Source organism: Ylistrum balloti, unplaced genomic scaffold, assembly GCF_031769215.1.
Source record: "Ylistrum balloti isolate Yb309-2 unplaced genomic scaffold, AGI_CSIRO_Ybal_v1 Utg370016, whole genome shotgun sequence".
Classification (NCBI taxonomy): Eukaryota; Metazoa; Mollusca; class Bivalvia; order Pectinida; family Pectinidae; genus Ylistrum; species Ylistrum balloti.
Window position 1 is genome coordinate 612,970 of NW_026782086.1, and position 24,189 is coordinate 637,158.

Consider the following 24,189-nt stretch of genomic DNA (forward strand, 5'->3'; position numbering starts at 1 on the left):
ATAATAAAGTTCAATTTATTTACACCACACAAACAAATAGGATTACTCACTTTACTACAATAGTACTCCATAAGGGCAGCAGCTACAAACACCTGATACTTGGTGCGACTGTCCTCACGTCCCATTTTGAACACAGATCGAGCTGACTTAATCCCCTCAGCTCTGCGGGCAAACTTCATGTACTGGATGTACGACTGCAATGGTAACCACACCATAGCATAAATGCTTTAGAAAAATGTTTACATTAATAATTACATTTAAAATGAGCCCTGCTCTGTTCCTGTCTATATAAATACTTTATACTTCACTGTATCAGATATTCTTTTTTCAAAACATAACCATGATGTGTCAAGAAATTGGTAATTTCTGATTGTACACATGCATATAGCGGTGTAACACTACATTAATTTTCAGCAATTAGAGATGTTTTGGTAAACGGTTTAAAGAGGGGATGGAAGACAGACCGATGGATTAATATAGGGTACATGCATACTTGATTTTTTATTTGATGTAGAATTAATCCAGTATACACAGCAAATGAACATTTAATGCCTTAATTGTTGCTTTCAAACATAATGATGATAGGAAATTGTTCATGGAAAATGCTTAGATCATTCCAATATTTTCTTACAGGTGTCTGTGCATGGGGACGATCAATGTAAACAAATTTCAGTCAAGCCTTGTCCTTAAACAGACTTCAAAAGAAACTGAGACCATAAAATTCCCTATTTTGGCTTGTCTTTGACCATAGAAGCTGCCCACAGTTAAAGTATGGATGATAAATAAGTATGGACAAAAGGCAATTACATTAAGTCAGAAGAGACTTGGTCCTCGATGAACTAACATTCTGTGTTGTAATAAAGTTTTCTTACCAAGGTTGGATCTACATCTTGAACACTCAGATTCCTTTTATATATACTATGGACTTTTTCATACTTCATACGGCTCTACAAAATAAACCACATTAATAATGGCTATTAATCAATTATTTATCACATCCATAAAATCATCATAAAAATCCATATAAAATCTTCAGTTAAAAAAAAGTAGAATAAAAAATTAATTATATCAAATTGAAAACATTACAATGGAAGTCATGCTTAGCAATGCTACTTCTGGTTATAAGAAGTAAGTGTGAACCATTGAGAAACAGAATAAAAAACATAGCAGAATGATGATATTAAAAGGTACATAATTAATTATATCAAATTGAAAACATTAAAAAGGTACATACTTCCTCAAAATCAGCATATGCAAAATAAACCAACATGTTGTTTTTCATGAGCGTTGTGATGGCCCGCTCATACACTGCAGCTGCCTCATCAGCAAACATCTTCCCTGCATTCTGATCCTGTTTACAATTTGAAAAATAATAAAAACAACAATTCAAGAAGTCATTTTCCCAAAATATTGTCAGTGTGCTTGTCTATGTGTAGCAATACTTTACTGCTCCCATAAAGCATCCAGTGATCAAAAATGAAAATTACTATTAAATAAACATTTCCAATAATTTAGGGTTTACCAACACAAGGTTGTGGCGATTTGCCCTCATGATTTCTTAGCCAGCTTTGTAAAATTCAATTAAAACCCCATAGGAAGCCCTATTTCTGTTGTTCATTTTGCCAGAAAAATAAGCTTATTGTAAACTGGTTGAGCACAGGGACACATGTAGTCTTCATATTGAAGTATTCATTGCCAATTTTATTTAAAAGACTACACATAACCATGTGGTTATAAGGACAGTCTGGTGCTTTTGTTTTGACAGCATTGCCAAGGTTGATTACAGTTATTTAAAATCTTCTTTGGCTTCATATACAAGTGACCAAATCAGTGAATTAAAACATATCATCACCTTAAAGTCACTCAACACCAACACCTCAGAATCAGATCAAATCTCATTTACCAATGGAGCTTAGATTTGGTGTACAATTAAACTTCATTTCAATTCTGGAAACTACTGAAGACTCTGGGTCAATTTAGAGCTTGAATTCTGTGTACCATTGAAATTGAACTCAATACACTGATGTTGGGTTAGGATTCTGGGTCTCTTTAGAGTTCAGCTAAGAATGATTGAATCAGTGGTTCTGTCTACTTTCAAGGATTATTTTATCTAATAAATGGAATGTGTACTTACTCCTTTCTCTGTAAGGATTTTACTGGATTCTTCTAAGTAGGAAGCAGCCTCATACCATATGTCTGGGTGGTGTCCTAAGCACAGCAAGCTCTGCTCATAGGCAAACATCACTGCAACAAATCACCTTATTACTTACTATAACAAGAGGACAAGACAACCATGTCAAATAACATAGAGTAGCTCCATAATAATTCCAGATACGTTAAATTTTTTTTATAACTTTCTTGCCAAGCTCACAAAGAGCTTTGGATGGCCACTCTCTTTTTTACAGCTGAATACAATTTAAAGTTTTGATCATCACTAGTGATTGACAGTTTTCAATATATCAAAATGTTTAACATCAGTTTGATAATACATTTTCTGATAAAAAGATAGTCTACAGCCAAAATGTGTTGGGATGATTTTTATCTGTGAAAATTTGTTAAAGCCAAACAGAATCTAAGAGTGTATTTCTCCAGTGTCTTTTGTTAGTGGAAGTTTTCAGAACACTCTGAGATATAGTGGTAATTGAGAGATGACGTAATTAGTATGAGGGCAAATCAAAGTTGAACTACCAGTTGTATATGTCTTTACCTCGCCGTGTGATGAGAGCATGATCCTCTGTCCTTAAAGGGTTGCCTTTCTCCCACGCTATGTACTTCTTCCACAACTCAACCTTGGGTATCATAATAATCCATTTAATATTATATAACTGTCTACTTCTGGAAGAGTTGTGTGATACACTCAATCAATTTGAACAAAGATCGCAGTTTCAAGTACAATACAATCAGAATTATGAAAAAATGTACGTAATAGTGCTAATCTTAGGTCAGTACTTTTAACCACTCACTGCACTTAATGATAACCTTACTGATTGCAGAGTGTCAATTTATCAATGCCCTGTCATAATTTGAGTAATTTTTTAGTGCACAGCAATGTCACCTCCAGTAATTACATCAGGCTTAGCTGTATGGATACCTGTTGTGCCTCCTCTGGAGAGTTAGAGGGAGGAACTGAGGGCAGACTCTTGTTAAGTCCACGTGTAACAGCTTCATACTCCTTGGCAACCCTTCGGGCATTCATGTAATCTCTACCTCGATCTTCTGTCATTTTTTTGGCAATCAGTGGGTTAATATTCTGTCATAAAAAATGTTAAAAAAGAGTTAAATCACATACATTTTGGGTCTTGTTTGAACACTATAAAATGCTTTGAGAAAAATTTTACTAAAGTCAGTGATACGAAAACATTTGACTGATTTTGATATACTGGAATATTATTTCTAAAATGTATCAACATATAAAGTATGATGACTAACTTCAGAAACTAGATCTTGTTGTTTGCTATAGAACCAATTACCCAGTAAATCAATGGATCAACCGAGTTATTCCAAATCAAAGTCCGAGACTGGGCTTATTGTGGGACAATGCAATAGCATGTTTGTAATTCTACTGATCAGCAAGAGATATGGGTGGGCTTATTACAAGACATAGGCTTATGAGCTTATGAATACAGTAAATGTACTTTAATGTCTTTTGAAATTGTGAATACTACGGCTGAAATTATTTTACTTTAAAATTTTCCAAAACCAAAGGAGATAATTCTTCAACCCTAACACCTACATTTTCATATGCACAGTAATCTTTCCAGAGGGCCTCTATATTGATCATTGGGTTGACTACACCCCGTTGGTAGACCTTCCTCACAGCTGTGATACGCTGGTTCTCCGCATATGATCCAACAGCATCACTGTGAATGCAATATACTAATTAAGTCAAGTTCTAAAAGTAACCAAAATTTTAATTTTCACAGAAACCATGTCATGATATCCCACATATGTCCTAAGCATACAATTTCTAACATCTGAAAATGCCTTTAAGCTGTTGGTTTTTTCAAGGAACCATTTTGAGATGAAAAAAAAAAATGTACAGTAGCATTTTTGCATTCAGGAGCAAATGAAACATACCAGTACTCAGAGTTCTTGATGATATGCAAGGAGGCCACAGCTGATGCCTCAAAATTACCTGGCAGTTTGTGGGTAATAAACCCAGTAAACATATAATGATGATGAGCTTTTCTACTTTTGTTAGTACTCCATACTTACACTGACTTGAGAAAGTTGATATAATCAACCCATAACTGGTATGACATGATGTCCATTCCCATCTTGTCAAGAGCAAAATCATAGGCTTGTGCCATCTTTTCCCTTTAAGAAAAAGGCAAAAAAATGAAAAATGACCAAAAAAAACGAAAATATCTATTTTGAATAAATTTTTTAGCAATTTTTCAACAGTTAAATGGTATTTACAAGCAAATGCATTCACAAAGAGGCAAGGTTGGATCAACTACATTATCTACACTAATTATTTGATTAATTGAAGTCATTAACCACAATTTATAGTTAAAGCAATACCTGTATGATGGCAGGGATCCCTTTGTATCTTTTATGTAGGTCAGATAAAGTTTCCACAGGTCAATACTTAAAACCTTCACCAAACACCGCTGGAACAACTGGAAAAATAGTTACACCATATTCTATAATTAGGTTTTGATAATGTGTTAAGTTATGTCATTAATGCATAAGTTGATATGGTCAAAGTTGATTAACATGTGAAATCGATTGAACTGTTTCAATTTATGGAACATACGAGTATTTCTTAGTCTGGAGCTTTTTTCAAGGACAAAGCTTAATTTTACAGATTAAAAAAGAAACAACAAAAAACACAAGAGTATCAGTGAAACCAATGAATGCTCCCTGAAAACAACTGTATAGGACACAGAATTTTAATAAAGGGCCATAATTCTGTAATTAAGAGGTTACAAGCCCTGAATTCTCTTAACATAACTTATCCATACACCAAGTTTCATTATCCTAGTTATAATGAAATCAAAGCTATGCTCATGACACAAAATTATAACAAAGGGCAGTAACTCTGTTTTGAGGGGTCATGGGCTCAGACTTTGCTCTACTGCACCTATTTTTGTATGATTGATGTATACAATAGATTTCAGTAAACTGGTTTAAATACAGCCAAAGTTATCCTCTGGGCACAAAATCTTAACAAAAGGCAACAAGTCTGTAATTATGTAGTTGCTGGTCCTATCATTGGTACACTGCACATTGTCTTCATATGATCAATGTATACACAAATTTTCTTTATCCAACCTCTTGAATGCATGCTAATGTATGCTCTTGACAAAATATTTCAAACAAAGGACAATAACTCTGTAATTAAGGGCTTGCAGGCCATAACTTTGTACATTACATGCTGTATTTGTATGATCAATATATATACCAAGTTTCACTATCCTACCTTCAATGCAAGCAAAGTTATGCTCTGGACATGAAATTTTAACACATAGGGCATTAATTCTGGAATTGTAGAGTTGAGGGCCTTGAATTTTGTACACTGCATATCCCCTTAGTATGACCAATGTATACACCAAGTTCATGATCCTTGCTTAATTGTTGGCAAGTCATGTTCCACACACAAAAGGATGGACAGACAAAAGGCTATGACTATATTGCTCCCCCAAACATTTTCAGGGAGCATAAAAAAATGCCAGCACATATTAGTGTTTCTCATATGACATATAACTTAAAAAACACCTTCTTATACCGTCTGAATATAGTGGGTCAGAATGTAATAGCAGGTGATGAGAGTTTACATATCTATTACTAATCCTCAACTCTGACTGCTAACTATAGCTTCCTGTAATCTTGCTATCAGTGATAATTGATATCAGTACATATTGCTTACTGAAAAAACAATTCTGTACTAGAACTATTTCCTTCAATGGCTCTAATATGAAATGCAATCTTTCAATTTTTTTACAGTGTACCAAGCTTATTGTCGCAGAACCATATTGACCAATCTAATTTACAAAATTTGATCCTGTTTTGACAAACAATGAGGTGGGTTAATCACGAACAGAGTGCCAAGTCTTTGTTTTAAGCAGATAATGTACAACAGTGAAAACAATGTTACAAATAATCCACTAAAGTTAGAGATTTTAAAATTTGTAACCATACACCTTTTGCACATTCTTGATCAATAATTGTCAGCCTTACGCATTTGCTGATATTGAAAAGAAAATTTTAGGGTTTTAAAGGTGGATGTCTTAAAGATGAATTCCTTTGATTACAAATGTACTCAAAATTTCAATTGGAAGACTTTCTCCTCTCCGTTTTAGATTTATTCAAAAAGGTCACTTGTCATTTGTTGTATTTTTTCATATTCTTACCTTTTCAACTCGTTCATAGTTCTTGGCTTTTAGCTGAAAACAAGGAAAGAACACTTAAAAACTAATTTGATTTTTTGTCAAGTGATCAAAACATCAGTCAAGTTTGTTGTGTTATAAAATAAGACAACCAGAATCCCTTCATCATATAAAGTAGCATGGTCATTTACAAATGTACTTTCTTTAGTAGAATTTGATTTTCAACAAATTTTTAATGCCTGATAATAATCTGCACAAGTTGGAGTAAAGACAGCTTCTACACAAAAAATAAAAAAAAAAAACCTATAAGACTCTTGCAACATTCACAAAGATTCAATGTTCGATAAAATTGAACTTCAATGGACTTTTGTTTTTGTGTGTGTGAAGTTTCAAGAATTCTATTTATAGTATCATTGTGATCTTATTTTACACCTCTGAAGTTGAATTGTCAGACAGGTAAAATCATATTTTCCCATTTGGAATACATATAATATTTTAGCTAAACCAAGCAAGACTTAAAAATATTTAGAAAATGTTTACTCTACTTAACACGTTTGTAAATAATATGTAGATGCAGTATGGTTAAGGAAAATATCTAACAAAAAATCAAATGAACAACGGGGGGGTGGAGACACAATGTCCCGCAAACAGTGAAATCAGGAAATTCCTTCCGGGAACAGTCGTGGATCCAAAAGGATACCGAGTACCCACTATAAATAAGAAGAATAGATGTCAGGAGTAGGCACAACATGAAGCAGTTCCGGTCCAATCCACGATTTATTCTCAGCACGAATAAATTGTGGATTGGACCGGAACTACTTTGTGTTGTGCCTACTCCTGACGTCTAAAAAATCAGATGATAAAACAGCTAAATCCGTCAGATAAAAAAAATGACAATTTTTCTTCAAGTTAATAATTTCTGATCTTATGTAATATACTTGATGGCGGCCTCAAGGTGAAGATCATTATTACCTTATGATAGAGTGCTTAAAAGATTTCTTATGAAGATAAATACCATTACAAAGTGATTATCTTAGTATTCAGGAATTAAAGCAGCTACTTAAGACCAGAAACCTTACATGGTGAGATTGACAGAGACTGTAATCAAGATCTTATACATATCTTAGATGTGTTTCTCAAATAAAGATATCAAAACACATGATTTCCACATAAAAACAGGGTTACATTTGAGTTAGCAGCTCTGATGGCAAATGGTGCAGACATTTACAAATCTAATAAATCATATTAGTATCTGAAGAACTTTTAATCCAAAAAAAAGTACCATAAAGATTTTATCATATACCCAGTTTTGTCCCTTGGACCCCATTCCTCAATTTCTAGGACTAGGGTAGAGCATTAAACTTTAAAACTTTGGGTGAAGAGCTGAGATCATAGATCTTTTGTGCTGTCATACAAGTGTCTTTGGGAAAGACACTGCAACCCAACTTCTCTTTCTAGGATGGAGAGGACTTCCTGTTTATTGTTCAGTGAGAGAGCCTCCACACAAGGAGAATGAGTGAAGCCATTGTAATAAAACCATCTAACCACCATTCCATCAAGATGATTCCAAGGCATCAAGTGAGCATGCTGAGTAATATTATATATAAAACTGTTTCATTTTTTAAAGAGTGAAATGGTTTTGATTCCAAAACAGTGAAAATTTTAGAAATATTTCCCTGTAGGAAGTTTTAAATACTCTCACCTAATCAAACATCATCTTAAAGGTAGATAATCTTTCTTTACTCTTTCCTATTATACAGCTGACCACTCTAAAGGTAGAAGGGTAAAAGCTGTAGGTAATAGAGATGCTTCCTTGGACCCAAGGGTTGTGTGCATATTCCGGGAAGAGGGGATGATTTGAGAAGGAAGGAATAGTGTAGAGGGAGAATGTCTCCCTACTAGCCTCATCAACAGCTAGACAAGTGGAAGAGAGTCTGGCTAGAGACCCCATGGGTCACAATCTTATCTATGCAGGACAGAAAACAAGTCAAGGCTTACAAGCCTTGCTTAGCTAATTGTAATTTCCTTTTAGTCAAGCAGTAAAGAGTCAGGATTGAGATTGAAAGGCTCTTGTTCCAAGCAGGGGCAGGGTGTTTTTCATTACCCCACAGATTTGGTAATATGTTGGCTTTGCATGACAAAAATACTGGACAACATTAATTCAAAACTTTTGGTTTTATTCAAAATTAAGTATTGCATGAATATCAAATTTGAGAGAACAGAGATTAGATACTGCTCAGATATGATTTTTGAACTTTTATAGTAATCATGATACACAAGGTATACATTATTATTTCTTATCTTAAATTTAATTACACCAGGATAATATAAAACAAGAGGCCTAAATAGCCTGCATCGCTCATATGGTATTCAATGCTTTTCACGATTGCATTAAAATTTTATATTGACATTCCTAGGCATTTCTTAATAAGAAGTTGTCCGAGGGTTTGCACAAATCTCACCCCTATGACAAATCATTTCTTTATGCAAACTAGTCATTTAAAGACATTTAATGTTAACCCCTATCACCTTGAATATATGTCAATATCATTTCTTTCTGCAAACATGTCAGTCTTCATTTAAATAACCTTCCAACAAAACACTGATTCTAAGCATTTTGTTTATTGAGAAGATGTCATTTGAAAGTTTAGACAAACCAGACCTTGAAGGTCAAGGCACTGTCCCTGAAACCTAACAGTCAGATATCATGATGCTAAGTCTTTTGAGTAATCAGAAGTCATTTTCATATTTTGACAAAATTTTACCCCTGTGACGTTGAATATTTGTCATGATGATTTCTGTTCTGAAATTTTGTTGGCCTTCATCCCAAGAACCTTTGAACCATATATGATTCTAGGCCTTTTGATTAATGAAAAGCTGTTTAAAGGTTTTGACAACATTGACCCCTGTTCCCTTGAATATATGGCATGGTTACTTTTAATAAACGTTGTGAACAGTTCTTATTTCAGTCAATTTAAAGAAATTGTTTCAAACTTTAAACAATTTTGATCCCTGTTAGGTCAAATATAAGTCAAGTCATTTCTTTTCGAAAATTTTGTCAGTTTTCATTCCAGGGATCTACAAGCCAAACATCATGATTCTAGGACTTTTGGTTAATAAGATGAAGTTAATTAAAGGTTTTGACAAAGTAGAACATTATGACTTTGAATATGGGTCAAGGTTATTCCCCTTTGTCAACTTTTCCTCTGCGAAATCTCCAGCCAGAAAATCATGATTCCAAACATTTTTATTGCTGTGAAGAAGTCACTAAAATGGAAAAGGTGACGCCAGATGGACGACGAGTGTTGTACCAAGACATAGGTTACTAGACTTTTTGGGTCAGGTGAGCTAAAACTTAAGTCCATGGAGTTTGGTCAGGTTCATACAAACATTTATCAAATATTACAAAGAAAATGAGATCCAACGTCCATTATGACATTATTCTGTTAGTTGCTGTAGTCTTCCTAGGGTGGATTCCTAATGGGATACAAGAGTCTGATACAAAAAATTATCTAAATATATTAACTTGTAAAGGATTATCCGAAGATGACAATTTATAATAATATAAAATGATCAAATCACAAATTTTGTCCTATTTTCTTGAGACAGAGCCCTCATTTTTTCAAAGACTTGTAATTTGGGTTAGTAACCAGTCATGAATGTAACTGATTGTCAAGAGATAAACGATCTTGATATTTTACCCCTAATATTAATCCTATTCCTCTTTAATTCAAAGTGGGAAATTGTTTTGTAAAGAAAAACATATCTCCCCTTATTTTCCAAGGATACATACATATCCTATTCATTACAAAACATTCTACATTGATGTGTTAAACGATTTGGCTTTCACCTCTGATCAGGTGACTTGACTGCCGGGCAGAGTGACTTACCATTGTTTCTGTCAATAGGACACCAAAATGTCAAAACAAAACATATATATCAGAAGGTATATTTGATAATATTCTGTTTCTTGGCATTGATAACCTCCTGCCAATAGTCACAGTGTCTTAATTACAGTGCAATGTAAAATGTCTTTTACAACCTCATGCTAATAGTCAGTGTGGTAATTACACTGTAATGTAAAATGTCTTTAACAACCTCCTACTACTAGTCACAGTGTCGTAATTACAAAATGTCATTTACAACCTCCTGCTAATAGTCACAGTGTCTTAATTACAGTGCAATGTAAAATGTCTTTTACAACCTCATGCTAATAGTCAGTGTGGTAATTACAATGTAATGTAAAATGTCTTTAACAACCTCCTGCTAATAGTCATAGTGTCGTAATTACACTGAAATGTAAAATGTCTTTTACAACCTCCTGCTAATAGTCAGTGTGGTAATTACACTGAAATGTAAAATGTCTTTTACGATCTCCTGCTAATAGTCAGTGTGGTAATTACACTGTAATGTAAAATGTCTTTTACAACCTCTTGCTAATAGTCACAGTGTTGTAATTACATTTTAATGTAAAATGTCTTTTACAACCTCCTGATAATAGTCACAGTGTCGTAATTACACAGTAATGTAAAATGTCTTTTACAACCTCAAGCTAATAGTCAATGTGGTAATTACATTTTAATGTAAAATGTCTTTTACGATCTCCTGCTAAAAATCAGTGTCATGAATACACTCTAATGTAAAATGTCTTTTACAACCTCCTGATAATAGTCACAGTGTCGTAATTACACAGTAATGTAAAATGTCTTTTACAACCTCATGCTAATAGTCAGTGTCGTAATTACACTATAATGTAAAATGTATTTTACAACCTCATGGTAATAGACAGTGTCAAAATTACTATGTAATGTAAAATGTCTTTTATGATCTCCTGCTAATAGTCACAGTGTCGTAATTACACAGTAATGTAAAATGTCTTTTACAACCTCATGCTAATAGTCAGTGTCGTAATTACACTATAATGTAAAATGTATTTTACAACCTCATGGTAATAGACAGTGTCAAAATTACTATGTAATGTAAAATGTCTTTTACAACCTCCTGATAATAGTCACAGTGTGGTAATTACACTGTAATGTAAAATGTCTTTTACAACCTCCTGATAATAGTCATAGTGTCGTAATTACACTGTAATGTAAAATGTCTTTTACAACCTCCTGCTAATAGTCACAGTGTTGTAATTACATTTTAATGTAAAATGTCTTTTACAACCTCCTGATAATAGTCATAGTGTTGTAATTACACTGTAATATAAAATGTCTTTTACAACCTCCTGATAATAGTCACATTGTCGTAATTACACTGTAATATAAAATGTCTTTTACAACCTCCTGCTAATAGTCAGTGTCGAAATTACACTATAATATAAAATGTCTTTTACGATCTCCTGCTAATAGTCAGTGTCGTAATTACACTGTAATGTAAAATGTCTTTTACAACCTCCTGATAATAGTCACAGTGTTGTAATTACATTTTAATGTAAAATGTCTTTTACAACCTCCTGATAATAGTCACAGTGTCGTAATTACACTGTAATGTAAAATGTCTTTTATAACCTCCTGCTAATCGTCATAGTGTTGTAATTACATTTTAATGTAAAATGTCTTTTACAACCTCATGCTAATAGTGAATGTCGCAATTACACTGTAATGTAAAATGTCTTTTACAACCTCCTGATAATAGTCACAGTGTTGTAATTACACTGTAATGTAAAATGTCTTTTACAACCTCCTGATAATAGTCATAGTGTTGTAATTACACTGTAATATAAAATGTATTTTACAACCTCCTGATAATAGTCACAGTGTCGTAATTACACTGTAATATAAAATGTCTTTTACAACCTCCTGCTAATAGTCAGTGTCGAAATTACACTATAATATAAAATGTCTTTTACGATCTCCTGCTAATAGTCAGTGTCGTAATTACACTGTAATGTAAAATGTCTTTTACAACCTCCTGATAATAGTCACAGTGTCGTAATTACACTGTAATATAAAATGTCTTTTACGATCTCCTGCTAATAATCACAGTGTCGTACTTACAGTGTAATGTAAAACATCTTTTACAACCTCCTGCTAATAGTCACAGTGTCGTAATTACATTTTAATGTAAAATGTCTTTTACAACCTCCTGATAATAGTCACAGTGTCGTAATTACACTGTAATGTAAAATGTCTTTTATAACCTCCTGCTAATCGTCATAGTGTTGTAATTACATTTTAATGTAAAATGTCTTTTACAACCTCATGCTAATAGTGAATGTCGCAATTACACTGTAATGTAAAATGTCTTTTACAACCTCCTGCTAATAGTCACAGTGTCGTAATTACACTGTAATGTAAAATGTCTTTTACAACCTACTGCTAATAGTCAGTGTGGTAATTACATAGTGATGTAAAATGTCTTGTACAACCTCATGGTAATAGACAGTGTCGAAATTACTATGTAATGTAAAATGTCTTTTACAACCTCCTGATAATAGTCACAGTGTCGTAATTACACTATATTGTAAAATGTATTTTATAACCTCATGGTAATAGACAGTGTCGAAATTACTATGTAATGTAAAATGTCTTTTACGACCTCCTGCTAATTGTCACAGTGTCGTAATTACACTGTAATGTAAAATGTCTTCTACAACCTTCTGCTAATAATCACAGTGTCGTAGTTACACATAAATGTAAAATGTATTTTACAACCTCATGGTAATAGACAGTGTCGAAATTACTATGTAATGTAAAATGTCTTTTACGATCTCCTGCTAATTGTCACAGTGTCGTAATTACACTGTAATGTAAAATGTCTTTTACAACCTTCTGCTAATAATCACAGTGTCGTAATTACACATAAATGTAAAATGTATTTTACAACCTCATGGTAATAGACAGTGTCAAAATTACTATGTAATGTAAAATGTATTTTACAACCTCCTGCTAAGTCAATGTCGTGATTACACTGTAATGTAAAATGACGTATATATAAAATTTCAGCACAATATCTTTAACTGTTTTTTAAAGGTTACAGGTTGAAAAACAGTGAAATGAAAGTTGCATTCTCAAGGAACCTTTAACTTTGCCTTAGAGGTACTCATAACTTTCAGTGCACTGCAAATCAAGTATAACAAGAATGTACTTAGAATTTTGCACTCGTTTGTCATGAGATAAAGGTCACAGTAGCCTACATTTAGTGCACTTCGTACTGTCTATTGGTGATGCAGTCAAGTATAATATATTAACTGTCCAAAGTCATATCCTAGAAAAGAATAAATAAATTTTTTTAAAACTCATTTGACCTTTGACTTTGACATTAGGGTCACAATATGTGCTGCAACAAACCAGTGGGTGATGCAGTCATGGTTCAATATTCATCATAATACCGTTGACAGTTCATGTGTTATGGCCTTGACAAGATCATATTAGAAGAACCCGTACTAATACAATTTGTTCCTCTTTCTATTGAAGTTATTCATCAAAAACAGAGACAGAAAATTTGTCATGAATCTTGACCTCCTAACCTTATTCATTCCAATCTACTTTGCTAAATAATACAAAAACATTTACAAGTAAAAAACCATTGACATTTGACTGAGTGACACTGACTTTCAGTTGAGAATTTCTCATCTGAACTTTAACAATTTGCTCAATGTTTTTTTTACTTGATAAAAATTTTGAGTATGATCTTTATTGCTGACCTGTTTACCTTGGCTGCAGTCTGGAGACTTGCCATTTGATTTCTGTCTACATTGTATCATAATCAAAATTGATCAGAATATTGGATGAATTTCCATTAGTAATAATGATAACCTCCCGCTGAAATTGCATTAACAGTGCTCTTACTACAGTGCATTTTTTAAGAAAAATAAACGACACATTGACCTGATTTCATTGAAAGTGGTCTGTTGGTGATGAAAGCTTATTTCAACCTTCATCAAGAGCTCTTAACAGCTTTAAAATTGTTGTCTGGAAAAGATTGTAAAATTTTGAAGTATCTGACCATTAGAAGAACATGACTAATTTCCATGTGTTGCACACACTGATTTCATAATGATATAACAGTCAACAGTTCTGACCTTGATAAGATCAGATAGAATTAAAGAAGAACTTGAATGGCTATAGAAAGGTGTAGAAGTCACCCCCTCCTCTCATAACCTTGGACAATGACCAGCCCACAAGTACATCCTTAAGTTATTTGTGATATAATACAATTAAATACCAAATCTAACTTAATTATCCACCAATCAGTGTCTGACAAAGCAAGGTTGTTTTGTTTGATCAGGTAATGAAAGTTGTAATGTCACTTCTCTCTGCCACAATATTGGTTTAAGTTTATACCAATTTTAATCAAATCAGACAATTTTGAAATCTTGTTACCAGTGGAATGCCACTATATGATGATTATTTTTGCTAAAATTATCAGTCAAATGTAATATAATATTCATCTAATGGCAGTCATTTTATTAACAATTTGACCTTATTGATTCAGTTTTGGAGCATGTGGCATGTTACTTTCTTTCCATATAGTTTTTATAATTTTCAATAATATAAAGCAAAAGTTAAGTGATCACCCTGGGACTTTGTTTCAGATGACCTAAATATGCAAAATTAAAAAAATTTTAATGTACTAAATTTATCTTTTAATTTCAATTTGTTGCTGAACTATAATTTCTGGAAGATATTTTGTAAACAATGGATGTGTTGTCAATAATATAAGGCAAAAGTTAAGTGTTCTGAGCCAATCAGGGGCAGTAAAAACCATATCTAATGGTCATGACCAGGGCAAATATTTTGTATATTGTTTGAATCATAGTATGTGTTCATGCATTTGAAGTATCTAATCACTTCACCATGGACAAATGTATTAATTACTGATAAACCTTGCGTTTCCTACTGACTTCCTTTTGAATACCTGGTAATTGATATCAGTTGAATAAATATGTAATCTGAATATAAAACTTCACAACTAGAAATTTCCAATTTTTTTAGCTTGGTATACCAAAAGATTTGATAATACTACTACATAATATATCCATTTATCAAAGTCAATCAGGAAATTACATGGTGTCTAGATATACAAAGAAGGCACATGTCAGAAAGTCATATATTGTTAATTTTAAGTCGGAGAGATATCATTATTAGGCAACAAGTCAAAAATTAAAGTTGCTAGTGATAAAAAAAATTCTGATGGGTGTGATGCTAGGTTGTCAATATACCTGCAGGAGGTATCTCAAGTATCTGGTACACAAGAATAACATTGTCTCCCCTGTCCTTCTCTGTAACTTTTCAGTACAAGATGCCCAAGGGCTTTAACGTTCTGCCCAGTTACCATGACTCTTATAAAATGTCATAGAAATGATTTTGTTAAAAAAAGTAAGATGACTTTAACTAATATGTAAACATAATGCAAATGTGAACTGTACATAACAACATTAACTGATGTCCTGTGATAAGGCTTCTTATTAAGTAAGAATTAAAAGAAATTACACTCGAAAATGTAATTTTCATACATACATAAACTCTTCCAACTATGAACAGTATTTAATAGATTTGTCATATCTGGGTATTGAGAGCATCTTTGAAATTTACATTGGTTCAATTGGACTCATTTTGACCCCGTCCATCAGACCACTGAGAGTAAGCCGAGGTCAATTTGTGAACCTCATCAAACTGTTATCTTTTGCTAATATTGGTTCGAATTATTTCCAATAAAACATGAACAAATTATGCTTAAAAATGTAATTTTCCTAAATACACTATAGTAAATTTTACACTCTCCCCGAGGGGAAATGCGAACCATAAAATCCTTTCCATCCAAGAGTATTTGATTTTACCATACCTGGGATTTGAACAGAAGATTTTGAAGTTTCAATGAATTTGACCCTTTCTGGCCCCACTCCTCAGGCTCCTGGGGGTTGTGGACCAAATAATTTTAAATTTTCGTTAAAAGTTGGTTCAAAAGTTTACCAGAAGAAGTCAAAAATGTTGAAAGTTTACAATGCATGACAACACACAAAAGGTGATCACAATAGATCACCCTGAGACTTTGTTTCAGATGACCTAAATATGCAAAATACACAAAAAAAATTAACGTACTAAATTTATCCTTTAATTTCAATGTTGTAGAACCATAATTTCTGGAAGATATTTTGTAAACAATGGATGTGTTGAGGTGTCCACTATGTGATTAAGCTTTAGACCAAGTTTGCTTAATTTTGGGCATATACTTTTTTAGCATTAGATCAAAAAACAAAACTTTAAAAGTGAAATGAGCATGACTACTATTGCTAAAACAACAACTTAGATTTGCTTCAGCGACTTTCCTTTGCAGGTGACAAAAAAACTTTCATTCAAAAGTTATGAAGTATTCACTCATTATCTTTATCTGGACTTATGATCACAAAAATGTAATCTGGTTCTGTCAATTATCTGCATCTGTTCAGAGGTTCATGAAATATCTTTTAGATAAGCACAAGACCTTGAGTGATGACAGGGCTCTCGATCTGCCAGATTTGGGACTGATATTCGGCCCCATTCCCAATGCAAAATAGTATTTTTTTTCCCCAATTTAGACCCGACGTTTTCCCAATTCTAAGGAAAACACCATTATTTTTCCCAATTCTAAGGGCCCCGGGCCCCATTCCCAAAATGGGGTGTGAGAGCCCTGGATGACCAACAAAAATTATTCCGCTATAGAATTTCACCACTGCAACAACATAATGCACACAAATATTTATTTCAAAGAAGCAAAATTATCAAGGTTGAAGGACGTGGGTTTTATTTTTATCATTTTCAGGCCTTTGAACAGCCAGGGTCATTTTAAGGCAAGGTCTCATTGGTTTTGCTATCACTGAACAACAAACAGGAGGCCCGTCACATGTCATTCACAGCCATTAGCACCTTGCCAAAGGACAACCACGTCCACACAGACCCTTCTGTTTCTCAAAAAACACAATCCACCATCAGTTGGCAGCATCGAAACAAGCCCCGAAAGGTCTTCACATGAGCTTACATAGGCCAACATTCTAAATGATTGATGCCCCTTCAACCTAGATCAATATCCACTAAACTCAAACTATGTGTAGAATTGGATAGTGTGATGTTAAGATGTGAATATGAACTAATACTGTTGACAAGTTTAGGAGATGTCCTGATGATCTTCAGACTTTTAACCTTGACAAATTAACACAATGAACACCAAAATCAGACTGCATGTAAAATTTGATGGTGTGATGCAGTGATGTGAATATGAACTACATCTGTTGAGAGGTTCGCGAGATATTATGTACACAAGCTTTATTTTCAAAAGGTGTCAAGTGTAACATTTGTCTTTTAATCTTGACTCATGTGTAAAACTTGATAGTGCTATTTTAATGTGTGAATATGAAATAAATTTACCCAAGATTCAGGAGCTATGCATGCACATTTGTTGGCAACTCTTTACAAGTCAGGAAGTTGTCGGTGATAAATTAACACTTAGGTGGTTTTCGGCCATACCTTACCCGTCAGAAAGTTGTCAGTAATTCAAGTCAGAGAGTTTGAGGCCTTAAGCTAAGTATAAGTCAGGAGGTTGTCAGTGATTATACATATCAGGCAGTTTTCAAGAAATACACATTATAAACAAAACTCTGTCAGATGTCCGTGAAAAATTCTTTGAGATACATTAGCCTTCAATAATTCACACACATACCATACATAGTCTATAATGTTGTTTAAAACACATCAACTCAAGTCAAAAATAAATAAGATTTCATATAAGATAACATTATTTATTACTGCTTTGACAAGTAGCCATTCACAGCATATATATCTACTAATGGCATAAATAGGTTATAAACCCAATTTTTTACTTAGTTACTTACCATTATATACTTAACCTGGACAAATTTAACAAGGATCATTTTGGTTGATAAAAATCCTCAAAATCTTGAGAGTTCATTCTAGAATATAGCATATTGTAAACATTGGACCTAAAATTGCACGAAATTTTCTTACATTAAGGAAGTGAAAGATGAAAAAAAAATATGCTTTTATGATCAAAATAGTTACCTCAGAATGCACCAATCATGTGATTTTTTAAAACTGGTTTTAAGAATACACACAAAATGTATTACTAAAATTCTTCTAGAATGAATCTCATGATAAAATTCTAACAAATAGAAACATTTCAACAAGTTTTGATTAATGACCAAGGTTATACCCGTACTGAATTGCCACAGTAGTAACAGTAGACTAAAAAGCTGAAATAAAGAATCCTCATGTTAGTGTTGATTTTCAGAGACACCACACACACTCAATTATTCACAGTTTCATAATGGTAAGGATAAATACAGGTGATGAATGATTTGTGATGCATTGCTGTTAATTTCTGTATAAAAATAAGACTACTTTTTACAGATGCAATTGGGGAAAATACTGTTTTGTTCATATTTGTAAAATGCAATAGTCATGTGTGTACAAAGGAACATGAAAGACATTAAATTTTCTGCTCCCTGTCCTGTCAATTTTATACCAATAAATGGTAACACTGACTGGATTTCATATTGAAAATAGAAATGTAAGAGCCAGAGGTTTGGTCTGTAAATGGCCATACTGCCATTGTTCAATGTATTCCACAACATTGCTCTTGACCTTGGAACACTAAGGTGAGGTTTTCAATGTCTTTAATGGTTCAAAATCCATTAGAACTGCACATGTAATCATAATGAATCAAGAAAGGGCAGTCATGGGTATGAAATTGTGGGGATGGGATATGGAAATGATCAGAATATCCTTTCGGGATCATGTGACTGATTTACATGTGATTGGAAAACTCTTATTTTACAAATAACTGTGGTAACTATTAAATCAAAATGACCATTAAGCCTATTAACTGTGTAAAAGATCGGTCATAACCCAGACATTAACACATAGGGAAATAACTCCACCCCAAGTTTTGTCAAATAATGCTGTTCAGGTAACAAAATTTATTGTAATATGTTAAAAAAACTGTGAAGTTTTTGAAGAAAAAGTTTAATAACCAAGAGCTGAGATTGCAAGGCAAATTTAAATTGAGAAAACAAAGCAATAACTTTCAAATTTGTTAATTCCAAGTGCTTTTGAACAAAAATTTATAAAAACATGGTGTTAGGCTTATCAACACTCAGAGAGTTTGGTTGAAAACAATGTTTACAAAGGACAGATAAACAATGCTGAACATTGCTATTCTACAATTGTCATGTGTACTGAAAGGTATTTGAAAAATAAATCATGAATAAACCAATACAATGTCTTGTATTAAAATGTTTCCTTATGGAAATGACTCCGATATAACTACATGTATGGAGAAATATTGTTGGATCCAAAGTTTTTTTGGACATCTGTATCAAGACTTTAAAAGACAGCAGACTTTTATAGACTTGTGAAGTAACAGTATGGTAGCATTATTCATGAAAGGAAACCACAGTGAATTTCACAACTAGCAATACCAATATTCAAATGTCACTGTCAGCTTTTGTTATTATTCAAATATGACCCAAAACTGAAAGATTTTGAAAAAGTACATACTATTAAGAGTGTCAAAATCTGTCTTCCTCATACGCAAATAAAGACAAAGGGGAAACTCCTAATGAAATACAGAAATATCCATCAAGCAGTTGTAGGGAAATAGTAAAAATGATAGTTAAATGTCAAAATTCAAGATGGCCACCTGTCAGCTATTTTAGATTTTGTTAGGGAGTCCCTAATTTCTATATAAGCAGCTAGAGATTGCTCAAGACCTTCTAATAAAACCTGCATATGAAAGGTTCTACTGGTATTCTGGAAATTTCTGTGAAATAGCAACAATATACCTGTAATAATCCAACCTATCTGCCATTTCTTTTACTAATCAGTCTCAAAAATAAACATAACTAGCCCATCTATCGCAACTTGTAACAACAAATGAAGATAAACAGATGACAGGTCACTTACAATGGGAGATTTCACCAGTCAACCATCTGATGACTGGGTCAAAAAGTACCAAACAGTTGATATCTAATACAGATCAAATGAGAATTTTTATGTGTTCTGTGTCAAAATATGTTGCAACTATGTTATCTAAAATGCTAAATAAAGTTTATGGTATGTCAAGTACACTAAGTTCCACACAAAACTTGTTAGTTCTAGATGAAATGTGACGACATAATCATAGTTTTGTTTGTTGTCCACTCAAGCACACACCCTCGGACTCTCACTGGTAAAATAACAACAAAACGCAGAGGAAAAACAGAACAAGATAAACAAGGCTGACAACTCTGCTTGGTTTTTCCAAATTTTATGTCACCATGACAACAGAAATAACATCACAGCTACATGATGCTACATCTTTCTGCAAGACCATTTGATGTTAATGTCATAACACTGTTATTACTGTGGCGTTTCTATTGCATATCACTAGTTGTTACTGTGTCTTTATATCAATACACAAAGTATACAACATTGCATATTATTTTACATAAATACTTTTCTGGTACTTTTAACATACTGATGAAATTGGTACTCTGTATTCAAAAATAGAATAAAAACATTTATGCAGTCTGTTCTGGTCAAAAGACTTCTTGTTTCTGTTCACAAGGATATCTTCAAATTTTTTCTTTCTTATATTCAGAAAAAATATAATTTTTTTTCACAAAAAGTTCAAAGACGTTAAGGATCAGAGACCATTTTAATCCTCTGGTTCAATTTTTCAACTGATTTTAAGAACAGAATAACGAGAAAAGACTGCTATCATGTGACTACAAGTAAATTGATATAACCTCCTGTTCTATGTAAATCCTCCAGTACTTCCCAGCATTGGCAAATTGTGTTACAAGTCGCTCATACACTTGTCTTGCTACTTCAATGGTCTTCATCTGTAATTATCAAACAAAACTATTTTCACCTCAATTCAAGATTTACTCTAAATCAACATCCTAAGCCATGTTTAAAATACACTTCCAAATCAAAACAACAAACTTTCAACATTTTGAAATTGATTACGGACTATTCATATAAATGAGATATTTCCTTAATTTAATTCAGAGATATTTCATTGCATGTATTTATTTCTGACAATGACTGTAGCTACCTGAGCATCCCTGATCAGAACACTCCACGCCTCTGTGTCATATGGATGGGCCTCTATCCGTTTTTCAGCCTTCTTCAATTTGTCAGGAATGTATCCATGTTGCTAAAATTTTGTATAAGAAAGAGAATACATATTATTTAGTCTTTACAGAGAAAACATCAAAAGCACAATTGTCCACTGTCTCTATCAAAGTAAATACAATAATCTGTAAACTAATAAAGATATGAATATGCATCACACATTTACATTGTCATTTTTAATATTTTCTATCAAATTAGGACACAATTATTTATGACTTCTTTCCTCAAATCTGTAATATATATTTTTAACATATTTTCAACATACATATTGTAAATAAAGTTCATGTAATAAATGTTAATATCTAATATTAATTTAATTCAAAACAGAAAAAGGAGTTTATTACTTTTTCCAATATATACTATCTCTAATTCTCAATTATTATTTAAACAATCAAAATTAATACAAATAATTCCCATTTGATTGATGTATGGGTGGCTTTTGGCACAGAAGTCGAAGACTTTAGAGTATCAGGGGGGATAACTCAAAATTTTCATTTTTGGACAAAAGTTCATTGAAATAAGTTTCTTGTGGATCAACAGCACAAAATTATAGAAAATAATGCATGATTTGGCATAAGTGATATATTTAAAGCAGTATTTCAGAGATTTTACATGTTCAAATGAACAGGCTTATCACATAGACATTTACTCTTGATTTAGAGTTCAGATTTATCTACCCAGAGACGTACATAACACAATATATGTGTTATATACGTCTCTGATCTACCTAATTGAAAGCTTTGTGTGATAATTAAATATGATATTACTAAACAGTAGACTGCTATTGTCAAGCATTTTTAAACTTGTTTTCTATTTTGTGATTAATTAATTCATAATAATGACAGAAACTTGTATTCTTGCCACATCTGACTTTGTTGACGATGACATACTGTATAAAAAGGTATATAAAAATGTTTGTACTTTCTCATATCCTGGCCTAAGTGGCAAGTAACTGTAATTTAATATTGCATTTATGTAAAAACCTTGTGTTACTTTTAATCAACGTCACAAAAAAGGCATATTTCACTCAGAACAATCATAAAATGATCAGTCTCCAGTTTCTCTTTCATCTGAAAAAAATAAACAATGAAGAAACAGCCATCTTTGCTGCAGTAGACAATGAACATAATTTGGTCTGTCAAAATATTGTAATGGATGTTGATTTATCCATTGATACATCATTCTGAAAGGCATTTGATCAGTTATATTTAGCAACATTCAATAATTGGTGGGTTAGATTTGGGAAGATGTTGGACCAGAGATTCTATAAAAGTTTCAGACACCTCTCGCACTATCAAACACAAGATTTCACCAACCTGTTTATACACTAATGGAAAATATTAACCTTGCTAAAATCATTAGATGTTGGTTTCGGTATTTGATTCTTATAAAGTGACTTCATTATACAAATTGTAATAACTTCAGTGAATACCTCCTTTCAATCTGATGTTCTAGAATAAATCTAGTTGAGGGACTACAGTAACCATGTAACATTTCCTAAATTTGGAAAGCCACAGATGAATGTCTAGATGAGTTAATTTGCATACACATGATTACGATGATACACATTATTCCCATAACACAACATTACGGTCAAGGACTCGATAAAGTTCATGGTTTATCTCCCGCGACCCCCTCCGACACGCAGCATAGTCAATGACTAGTTGATCAAGAGTAACCCCTTTTGGTAACAAATGGGACAACAGTCTTTTAAGGTGCATATGTTCAAAGCGTTTATGTTCAATGGGTATAACGTTAGCCAGTCTATCAGGTCTTATGTTACGCCAAGCTGTTGTACTTGTTAAGAAAAAACGGAGTATACCACAGCCATTCCGAATTCATACCACATTCAGCATTCTTCCATTTAAATGAAAACTCAAACACACTTGAGATCACAAAGGTAAACAAATTTAACAAAATAGGCAAACAGAACACGTCCATTTTAAACGGCAAATTTACGAATTATCTTACCTCGGGGGGCAAGACCCCGGTAGTTTGAGTCGATCCTGTCTGTGCCATTTTTACGCGTTACAAGAAAGGGAAAAATAGATATTGAATATACAAGTAAAATTATCCTTCAGTGTTATCAGTTTTATTGTAAGATGAATGTCGCGGCATCATGATAATAGAGGAGCGACAGCAAACGTCATCTTCTTGGCTACATCTCACAGTGCACGCTTCCAACACGCAAACATGGCTTCGCCTTGGTGTTTAATGGGCAACTTCGATTGGTCAATACATGCCAACGATTAGAGGGAGGTAACTGCAAAATCTGTGAAAGGCTGCATGTCACTAACATAGGTTGCATAATTTTCGAAATTTAATACGGAAACAATACATATTCTAACATCAAATAATAACTGCTGATAAGAAAGAAAATCGAAACGAAACCGTGAAAAAGGCAAAACAATATCTTTTATGTCCACAAATACACGTGGAATAATATGGATGTTTCATACACGTATTCAATCTCGTTGTTAAGTTATACATGTGTGAAATGCTTTTAAGTTTGTCTGTAGATTTAGGAACATTGATTTCAGTATAGTGTAAATTCTCATATTCTGACTACAAATTTCCTCCGATGACAATCTGATTAAAATACAGATCAGCATACACTAAGTTATAAATGACGCAGTCTGTGTATTGACGATCTGTATTTTGTTCAGATTGACTATCATACATATTTTATTGGAATGCCAAGAGGTCAAAATCTCCTTTTTAGTACTGACACTGTA

The 24,189-nt window shown here is 33.0% G+C and overlaps 1 protein-coding gene across 1 annotated transcript in view; it reads right to left on the minus strand.

The window, feature by feature from the left end:
- Window positions 1-23,646, minus strand: part of LOC132548502 (cleavage stimulation factor subunit 3-like) — a 62,073-nt gene extending 38,427 nt beyond the window's left edge. The window contains exons 1-13 of the mRNA XM_060212367.1: window positions 23,426-23,646; window positions 21,375-21,476; window positions 21,064-21,159; window positions 6,357-6,389; window positions 4,525-4,622; window positions 4,216-4,317; window positions 3,734-3,860; window positions 3,092-3,250; window positions 2,708-2,789; window positions 2,135-2,244; window positions 1,235-1,351; window positions 873-947; window positions 51-194 (exon numbers count right to left, since the gene is read on the minus strand). Coding sequence (XP_060068350.1) covers window positions 51-194; window positions 873-947; window positions 1,235-1,351; window positions 2,135-2,244; window positions 2,708-2,789; window positions 3,092-3,250; window positions 3,734-3,860; window positions 4,216-4,317; window positions 4,525-4,622; window positions 6,357-6,389; window positions 21,064-21,159; window positions 21,375-21,476; window positions 23,426-23,473 — 1,293 coding nt within the window. The 5' untranslated portion in view covers window positions 23,474-23,646. The remainder of the gene's footprint in view (window positions 1-50; window positions 195-872; window positions 948-1,234; window positions 1,352-2,134; window positions 2,245-2,707; window positions 2,790-3,091; window positions 3,251-3,733; window positions 3,861-4,215; window positions 4,318-4,524; window positions 4,623-6,356; window positions 6,390-21,063; window positions 21,160-21,374; window positions 21,477-23,425) is intronic.
- Window positions 23,647-24,189: the final 543 nt, after the last annotated feature.